Genomic DNA, 10063 nt, shown 5'->3' with positions numbered 1-10063 from the left:
GTTCTGTTAAAGCTGAAGGATGGATGTCCTGTTGGAGGACAAGCATTTAAGGCTCTGTTCCCCAGCAGGCTACTTGCATGGTTTGGAAACATCACTCAGAGGCAGACACTTCCATGCTGTTAGGATTGCATACTGATGCCTACATTCTTCTCCTTTTAAAGAAAATAAAAATCTGGTCTTTGCACAGTTTGTCTGTGGCTGTATCTGTCTTGTTTTGACAGAGGAAGATAATCGTGCTCTGTACCCAAGGCATGTTAGAAAGAAGTACATTAAGAGGTCATCTGATACTAATTTAATGGGGACTCTATAAGCATTTTAAATAGTAGTTGCCATTAGGCTCTGAGACCAAACTGCATTTCTTTAAAATGAGTAGATTCTGGTAATGAGGGAGGAAGGCTAGTCTACGATGTTGCAGAAGTATCATATTATTTCACTGGGGATTTATCCTTATGGAGCTGACTCTGGTGACTCTTACGTGCCTTTGCAGGCACTTTTGTGTGAGACCCTGCCACAGGTTTCTGTGCTGCTCCAAGGTGTGAAGGGAACTGCACTGCACCCTGCACCAAGCCACCTCTTCACAAAGCCTTTAGCAGCTCCAAGTCTTGCCAGAACTGAGAGTCATGTTCTGAAGTCCTGCTCCTTTAGATAAGGCTGATTTAGCTTTTGGCAGCAAAATGGGAGCTGTATGGGATCGTCTCAGCCTGCTCTCAAGCAGGTCAGGCAGGATCACGCCAAATCTTTTGAGTGATGAGCAAAACGCAATCCGAGGTTGTGTAACGGTATTACATCACCTGATGCAATGGTGAAACTTGAATTCTGAACATTCCTGTTTTACTTGTCATTTTCTACTTCAGCTATGAAGCTTAGCGTGGAACAGGCTGCTTCTCTAAAACCAAACCATCTCTACCCATTTTTACCTCCCAGTCTGAGAGTACCAGCTATGTCCTCAGTAGAACCAAACTTGGCATATACTCAGGTAACTCTGCTACCATAAAAATAATAGAACTGTGTTTCAGCAAAACTGATAAATAAAGTGAACACAAGTGTTTTGTTTAATCCCAGCCTGGAGAAATGGTGGGAGACAAGAAGGGAAGAAAAGAAAAATTAATACTCAAAAATCCTAGACTGAAACTCCTTTGTGCAGAAGAAGGTGAAGGAAACCTCACAAACTGTTATTAACAGTAATTTTTTGACATTTATTTAGTTTGCGTTTCTTTTCACAGTCTCCCCAAATAAGCTTTCTGTCTCATTGCAATGTAATTTGGAAAGAATAACAGTAACAAAAACCCCTTTAAAGTTGTATTTTGACTTCACTGTCTCTAACTAAAACATAGATAGAAGACTAGCTAGTGGAAAAACACATGCCATGTTCTCCTATTTCCTGAATTACCCTGTAATCCAGTCAGATCCTTTCTAGCAGCCTAGTTCCCCCATCCAAACTTCAGTGCCATTTTACCTGATTGTATGTGCCTTTTTCAGATCTCCAGGGTCTCCCTCTGTCTCCATGTTTACAGTGAAAACTAAATGGTAGAAGATAATTTCTAGTGTGCTCACTTTTCTGGTTTGGAGCTTCTAGAAATGATAAATAGAAATTCTGGCTTCTAAAATTAAATAATAATGGTATACCCTTCCATGAAACACTTTTTTCCTGTGGCTGTGATAGCCTATTTATCCTCTCAGATTGTGCCTGCACATGCTGTGCATCTTGTTCACTGTTCATAAGCCCAAACTTAAAAACAGTGAGTAAGTGACCTGGCTAAAGCATTATGTTATTGCTACTGACAGTCTTGGAGAGGTGACAGGGAAACCTTTACTTTTTGTTCCCTAGAATTAAAAAATGCCCCCCAAAATCTATACTTTTATTCACTATTAAAATTTTACTAGTCAGCTAGCAGTGAGTACTTGTATTTTGTGTGGGTTTTGTATAGAAAAAAAACTGTTTAACATTATCAAAGGCTGTTTTCCAACTGAAATCCAGTAAGATTTATCATTCTGTCACCTCCTTTACTTGTAATAAAAACTGCTGTTTAATTGAAGTCATATTGCTACTTCTGTGTAAAATACTTTGGCTGTTATGAAAATTACAACAATCCATAACATCTGTATTTCAGACTGCAGACCTAAAACTATGTCAACAGTTACCTAATTCAATTTTTCTAAGTGCACTATTACTTGCTGTTGGACAGCATCAGTCCTTGAAAAGGCTCTTAAAAATGTATCTAAACAATACAGGTAATTAAATCTAGACTATAGTCTTTTGTAGTTGATCAGCTGACATGTCAACAATTGGGGAGTTCAGTAAACCAGTCCAGCCAAGCAAGCCAGGTTAATGCAAGGATTTTAAATACTTTGCTAGCTAGTGAAAACTGAGCCAGAACTAGGTTACAGTATGATCACGTCAGCAGCTTCTCCAGAGTCCTGAGGATTTTGTAACAAACAGCAGCATGACTGAAGAACAATTAGGGCATTTCCCTGTCCTCAGACTCGTCCAAACAGCATCTACACTCCTAATGAAAAGACACAGCCTCCCTCCTAGGTATGGGGGTATTCTGAGGGTCCAGGCAGAAATTAACTTTCCTCTGGAAATTTTATATAAATATCATAGCATTTCTATGCTAAAAACCCCAAATCAAACCAAAGCACACATTTCTAAACCAAAATCTGAATTTTCCAGAGCAAAAATGAATGGCCAGCTTAACATATCTTCAGGGATATCACTTCTCAAATACAAGGACTAATGATTCTTTCTTAATAAACATTAGAAATTTTTCTAAATTAATTAATTAATTACTTCTTAATAAACGTGTGACAGCCCATCTATTTCTGCAACATGCAGGCAGCTGTATACTGGCAAGCAGAGGCATTTCAGGGCGCTTGACAAGGACTGTGGAGGAAGCACTAGGTGGCAGGACACCAGAGAGGAAGGCTGGAAGGAAGAGACTGGATTGGAGAAAAACGCATCACCATCCTGTGCCAGGATGTGCAAATGACGGCCAAGAGGCAGCCTGGCAGTCCTGAGAAGCAGTCAGGGCCAGCTCAGAGAGACTCAAGAGCCATTCAAACCACAAACCCCATCACCCCAATCACCTGTGGGTGTCACCAGGAAAGGCTCAGCTCTTTGCCAGCTGCTGTTTCTCTCCAGGGCTGTTGGTACTATAAACAGTCAGAGATGGTGCACAGGGGTTGAATCTCTCATTCATTTTCCAACATCGGGGTGTTGGACTAACTTGCCCAGCTTTAATTTTAAACAAAGGTTTCTGACTCCAAATCTACCCTTGCACAAATCGCTCAACAAATAGTTCTAATTAATAAATTTGCAAAAATAATGACTTGTAAAGACAGAGAGGCAGCTTTCTCTGCTCAGTAATTTATATGATAGAAAATCCCTTCTTGCTGCTGTTATTAAAAAATCCAGCTCGACTGATGAAAGTTGATGTTTCACATGTTTTTTGGCAACACAGGAACAAGCTATAATTTTACTTATTAAACACAAACTCTTATAATCTTGTCATTCAAAAGACTTTGCAGTAAATTAATCATCAGAATAATTACTGGCCTGCTTTGATGTAAATCAATCTAAGGAGTAACCAAAGGCTTTTTAAAGTTGCTTTTTTTTTTTTTTTTTCTGGAGCACACTTCAGATGATAGAAGAAATATTTACACAGAATATTTTAAAAAGCACATTTCCCTCTCTCCAAACAAAACCCCTGTCACATCTTCATGAGGATTCCATGCCCTGGTAAGTAGCACACAACTTGCCTTTTCCCTTGCACTTCCATGGAAGGTTTTAGTGTGGAAAATAAACAGGATGTCTTCAGCTCTGTCATTAACTAGTATCTGCATCAGTAGGTAATTCTGCTCACATATATCTCATAAATCTTGCTGGGAGTCACAGCAGAAGGAGCAGAAGCACATGCCCATGGAGAACTGAAAGATCCATGCAAATGCCAGCACCAGCTGAGCCACCTGCCTGCCACTTCCTGCGGTGGCTAATCCAGCCCATGCCAATCCAGGCAGTTTTACAACAGATTTTTGCCAGCTGTGTGCTAGCAGTTTAACAGCAAAAAATGCCACAGTGATGTTCATACTGTCAGTGCACTGGTTGCCACTGACAGGAGGAAAGATATTGCCACCTGGATGTCTCTCTTGCTCAAGAGAACAAGCACAAGCACCTTCTGCTTCTCCAGTTTCAAGACTCTTACATGGCAAATTATTCTTTTTGTCTTTCTTCTTTTCTTTTAAAGTAGCCTTATTTATTACGGAATTTTGCAGGATTACTAAATACAATTGTATTTAGTGATAGTTATAGTCCATGTCACGATGTACTGTAATGTAACTAAATATGTAGATAGGAACTTTAAAACATGGAACCACAAGAAAAATTTTAATTGCAACAGAAATATTTCTGTCTGCCTACACATTGTGTTTGTTTAAAGTCGATTCTTCTTCCCATAGTAGAGAAATGCCACATCCATATTTAAAATCAGAAGTATTGACAAAATCTTCTGAGTGCATAAAGCTGTTTTGACAAAACATGAGTGCCTGCCATGCTGCAGCTACTAAAATGAAACAGCTCATCAATTTACCAAAACTCTGCCTACAGACAAGGCATTCTCCAGCCTTCAGGAAACCTGATGCTTTTCTTATGCAGGAAGAAATCCTCATCATGCTGAACTCAGGAGAAACTGCTGCTGACTTCAACACGGCAAACTGCTAAGAGACTGACAGGGCTATCATTATGCTTTAAATGAAGCTTATGCACATGCATTCATGAATAGGAACTGCAACAGCAGAAAGGCTTAATGCAACAGTTATAAGGGAACTGAAGAATGCAGAAAGAAGATGCTGCAGTTCAAGATTACTCTCACAAAAAACCTAATCTGAACAGAAGATCAAATGTTTAAATTTTTTTTTCCTTTAGCATGTCAAAATCTCACATTTCTTAGGCTGTCTGTCACAGAGCACTGTCAGAATGGAGACAGAATCTGCTGGTTGAATTACAGTGTGGTTTCTCAAGGACTTATCCAGTATTTATTCTGAAATTACACATAAATTATTAATTACCTCCTTTAAAGTATAAGCAAGCCTTTGGCTTCATAGTATTTCTATAATCTTTCACAGTATAAAACAAAAGAGTTTATGATATCTGTAATTACTTACCAAAATAAAGAAATCTTTTTGTAAGTTTTGTTTGTAAATATTTTATTAAAAAACATCTTTTAATGCTGTTAGTCAATACATGTGTAATAATACTTTGATAAAGTATCATGTAGTAATATGTATTTTGGATTCAGGAATGTAATGGTTTTAACTAAATCATCAGAGCTCTGTTCTGCTCCAGTCCCTTCTAAACTGTCTTTTTTTTTTCTAGAATTTAAACAAACTCATTCTTTGTCAAGGTACATCATCCTTAAGGCCTTGCAAATGTTTTAGTAATTGAACCAAAACAAAGAGAGAGCTCAGCTTTCTTTCTGAAGACCACGTTGCTTTTGAGCTTAAAAAGGTGCCTGCAGCTTTCAAGCAGTTAGTGGCAAATCAGCAAGAAAGAAATCAGAGGAGAAGAAGGGGCACTTAAAAATCAAAACAGTAAAGTGCACAGCTATACCATCCAAAATTGTATTAATCTTGCTGGACTGTGGATATTTAATACAATTTGGCTTGCATGAAACATACAATCACGATTAGACAGAAAGGATTTTCTTTTTTCTTCCTGAAGTCATCTACAGGATCTATGGAATTCAATTTTCAAGGGTAACATAGTGCAGCTCTTTGGATATTGATTAGTTTCCTAAGTCCACAAGGAGATGAAGAAGCGGGGAAGGTGTGGAGGGATACAAGGTGTCCTCTTGCCGTCTGTTTTATTTAGATGCCTGTACTCTCCAGTTCCCCATCCTCCAGCCCTAATGCAGCATTTGAACTAGAAATCATAAAGAGTTTCTCTTTATTTGTGTACTGTCTTTGAGTTTGCTGGGATTGCTCCCCTGTTTGTTCTCTGCTGGTAGCCTTGAGGGGGTCCATCTTCTCAACTGGTTCCTCCTCACAGTCTGGAATTTTACTGGTGTTGGCAACTGACTCCAAGGAGGTGCCTGCCTCCTCCAGGTGGCTGTAGCCCTTATTGCTGCTGGAATGCTCAGACTGGGAGCTCTGGGAGTCCGTCGTGATGATGGCAGGAGGAGCTGAAGGAGGTGATCCCCCCAGATCTAGAGATTTGGAGTAGCTAGGAGATGCCTTTACCAAGAGGCTGGAGTCCAGGACCCTCCTGACAGCTGGTGACCGAGGTGGCTCAGGGGAAAGGGGACACCTGGCATCGGGCAAACAGCTGGTGCTCTGCCGCCGGAGAACCAGCTTGTGCCTCCTTGTTGCACAGCCTCCCTTGATGTTGCTGCTGCTGAGGTCAGTTAGGCTCAGTTCAAACTCCCCCCGTGGGATCTCCTGGGCTCCCCGCTCACCAAGTGGTCTCTGCCAGCCTCCCCCTCCATTGCCTGGCCCCAAGGGCAGGAGGGTGAAGGTGCTCAGCGAAGAGCCAACAATGGAGCTGGCCGTGCTGCAGCGCTCACAGCTCTCCGGTGGGCTGCAGGGTGGGCTGGTGTCAGGGCGGCCAGCAAGGGCAGCACGCTCCCGGCAGATGCTGTACACAGCCTCAGCCAGGCTGGGTGGCTGAGGTGGGCCGCAGAAGGAGGAACGCTGTGGTGAGGACACCAGATCCGGCGGGGAAAGGCAGACACCCAGTCCTGGTGGCCAGGAGCTCTTGGCCAGCATGGCTGCAGTACCCAGGCCTTCACCGCCAGGTTTTAGCTCCAGGCTCCGGGACTGCACATAGTTGACAAAGCCATTGAGAGGGGCTGAGGCTGGGGTGCCTCCATCCTTGGCCCGCAGGCTGTGGGCATCAATGACGGTGGAGTAGAGGTCACGCAGGTTGATGATCTTGGTCTTCTTGTCGCGGTTTTCGTGCAACACCGCGTTGGCGCAGATGAAGAGGAAGATGCCAATACCCATGATGAGAGGGCCCAGCACCTTCAGCTTGTCCGAATGCAAGTAGCTCGAGAAAAGACGGAAAAGGAAACCCGCTGAGGCCTGAGGGGATGAGGAAGTATGGGGGGACCCACCGGTGGTAGTGGTGGAGGTGTTGGCTCTGGGGGGTGACTCCAGGTGGATCCCTGCTTGCACCCCTTCCTGGCTCTGGGAGCAGTTCGTGGGGGTGCCACCCTGCGGTGCTGGGTGCCGGCCCTTGCCAAAGCTGCTTTCTCTGTACACCTGGCTGGGCTTTGGCCAGTAGCCCACCACAGCCAAGGCAATGCCCACCAGCAGTACCAGGATGCCACAGAGGGCAATGAACCCTGAGAGGGAGCACAGCTTGAGCTTGCCTTTCACCACCACCACATCATTCTTGCGCTTTTTTTTGGCCTTGCGTTTGCGTTTGGGGATTTGGCTCTGGGGTTTCAAGGGGTCCTGTTTCCTGGCCGAGATCCTCAGGAGGCCTCCAGTGGCAATCATGGCTGGCTACCAGCGCACTGCCCCCCACGGCCAATCCAGCTCCTGCAGGGAAAGGGAGAAGAGAAGAGGATGAGGACCAAGGGCAGACCTGCAACACAAGAGATGTCTCTGCTTGCTCTTCCTCCTTCAAAGTCCTGTTAATTAAAACCCTGAACAAGTGGGATGGGGGTTGACACCGACAGGTAGGTCTCCCTTGCCCACACAGCTCCTGTGTGTGAGAAAGAAACAAGCAGACCAACAGCATCAAAGCAGCCACATGTCCCACTATGCTCTTGCAAAACAGCTAATTAATTTCTTTATGCTCCAGGTAAATGACAGCACTAATAGTATCCACTAAAGTAAACAAAAAAAAGACGTTGCTCATTTCAGAAAGAGTTTGCAAAGCCCCAGATCTCAGAGGACGCCAAGCCCCTAATATGTTCTGGGGTTACACTGCACACTGACTGTGGTTAGTGATGTCATCCAGGATTTGAGGGGATGGGAGAAATAAAAGCAGAAAGGCAGTATATTTGATCTATAGATACCATTTGTTTCATTGCACTACTTACATATTACTGGAGTGAGGGTTAAACATATTACTTGTCTTGCTTAAATGAGTGGGAAAGGAATTACTGTGAAATTCACAAGGGAAACATTTGAACATTGGAAAGTGGTGCCCTGTGAAAGTTTCTTCCTAGCCATTTGCACTTGATCTGCAATATTAGAAATGCATCTCCCTCCTGAGGTCCAGAGGCATCCCTAGTTTGGGAACATGTGCGATGTTCCAGGTAACTGTTATGTAACACTGACAAATTCAACCCCTTCCCCCCCTGCCCTCAGAAGGGGGAGATGGTGGCTGCCAGGTAAGAGACAGCAGGTCAAATCCTATTAAAGGAGAAGTGAAACTCCATGAGTCACCCGAGGAAACCCGAAGAGGGAAACTGTCAGGGGACTAAACACTGAGCATTTGTGGCTTTTGTCTTACTGGACCATCAGAAGTCATCTCGCTGTTCCCGTGATCTGAGCTAAACAACACAGTGTGTAGGAGCATTTCTTCACTGTGCAATTCTTTTTGGAACCTATTTCTTCATGCTACCGAGAAGCAGGATCCCCTCCCCCTTTTCTCTTTCTGAGCGTCCTATTATTTTTTCTTTGACGGGGCAAAAGATGACATCACTGAATATAATACGACTCACAAAGTTCAATTAATCGCACTGAAAGGCAATTAAGTAAGCACCTAAAACCGCCCCCCCGTCTCCTCTTTGCCTGTTCAGCCTTTAAATCTCATCCATCTTCTGTTCTAATGCCAGAATTGCCACATATGCAGTAATACTGTGTCCTATTTACTCTGTTTGTATCTTCCCCAGAAAAAAGATAGGTGTTGTCAGCAAGGACGTTGTTAAATTACTCTCCAAGGTACTGCACGCTCAAAACAAAGAGCAGAGATTTCTCTTTCCTACCGCTGAACTATTTATTAAAAATAGAAAAAAAAGAAAAAGGGAGCGCATTTCGTTGATGCAAAAGTGTAATTATCGGGGCATGCTTTGCTGTAACTGCCGATCCTTTGATCTCATTTTCCGCTGCCCCACTAGCCAGCTGCCCGTCTCCTCTCCACGGCGATAACAGATGGTCATCAATCAGCTCCGAGGAACGCTCCCAGTCCGGCATCGCCGGGCACTTAGTTTCGGCGATGGTGAGAGCAGCGCTCGGCAGGCGAAGGAGGGCACGGCCGGGCCGCCGGCCATCGCCAGCGGCCGCAATGCCATGAAACCACCCGGACGGGAACCGCGGGGCTGGAGCCACATCCCGCACGAACGGACCACAACCCCCCATCCATCTCCAGCAGCCGGACCCGCAAGCACCACGACCTTTCCCGGCAAAGCCCAAACACAGCTGTAACAGTACTAACAGCACCCGGCTTAACTCCTTCCCACCCTGGGCTCGCACGCGGGACTCGCCGCGCTCCGGCTGCCGGGATGCCCGGCACCAGCCCCCGGGGCGCCGCTGGCTCCGGCCGCTCCGGCCGCTCCGCTCCCGCCGCCGCGGCAGAGCCCCGAGCCCCGCCGGCGGCCGCCCCGGGCGCGCCTGTCGGGGGTCGCCGGCGCACGGAGCCGCCGCTCAAGACGGGGGTGCCGCGGTCACTTACCGAGGAGGGCCGGGGAGAAGTCCGGGCGGGAAGCGGGCGAGCCGCCGCGGGGAAGAAACTTTCCGGCCCGAGCGGGCATCCCCGCCCCGCCGCCGCTCACGGCCCCGGGCGGACGGGCGGCGGGGCTGGGCCGAGCGCCGGGCGCCCCCTCGGCCCCGCCGCGGCCGGCCGCCTCCTCAGGCAGCTCCGCGGGAGCGCTGTCCCCTCGCCACGCCGCATCTCCCCGCCGCGGGGCCGCCCCCCGCAGCAGCGCGCCCGCCCTCCCGGCGGAGCCGCCGCCTGTGCCGGTGCCGGTGCCGCCGCTGCGGGCGGAGCGCGGCTCCGCGGCTGCCCGCCGGACCCGGCGCCGTTGCCAAGCGACGGCAGCCGTGACACAGGGAAACTGCGGCAGGGCGGCCACCGCCGCCCCCGCCACCTGCGCACCTGCGCCCGCCCGCCGCCGCC

General features: G+C 46.6%; 1 protein-coding gene across 1 annotated transcript; it reads right to left on the bottom strand.

Moving 5' to 3' along the window:
• Positions 1-1170: 1170 nt before the first annotated feature.
• Positions 1171-9767, bottom strand: TMEM200C (transmembrane protein 200C). The gene is made up of 2 exons (XM_032122357.1): positions 9620-9767; positions 1171-7536 (listed from the first exon to the last, which is right to left on the bottom strand). The coding sequence occupies exon 2, from the start codon at positions 7492-7494 to the stop codon at positions 5863-5865; it is 1632 nt and encodes a 543-aa protein (XP_031978248.1). The 5' UTR covers positions 7495-7536; positions 9620-9767; the 3' UTR covers positions 1171-5862.
• Positions 9768-10063: the final 296 nt, after the last annotated feature.

The sequence above is a fragment of the Corvus moneduloides genome, chromosome 1, assembly GCF_009650955.1.
Source record: "Corvus moneduloides isolate bCorMon1 chromosome 1, bCorMon1.pri, whole genome shotgun sequence".
In the NCBI taxonomy this organism is placed as follows: domain Eukaryota; kingdom Metazoa; phylum Chordata; class Aves; order Passeriformes; family Corvidae; genus Corvus; species Corvus moneduloides.
The sequence above is the reverse complement of the archived record's forward strand: the minus strand, read 5'-3'. Positions and strand labels throughout refer to the sequence as shown.

Excerpts from the sequence above, each read along its gene's own strand:
- TMEM200C (XM_032122357.1), bottom strand. The coding sequence starts at position 7,494 with ATGATTGCCACTGGAGGCCTCCTGAGGATCTCGGCCAGGAAACAGGAC.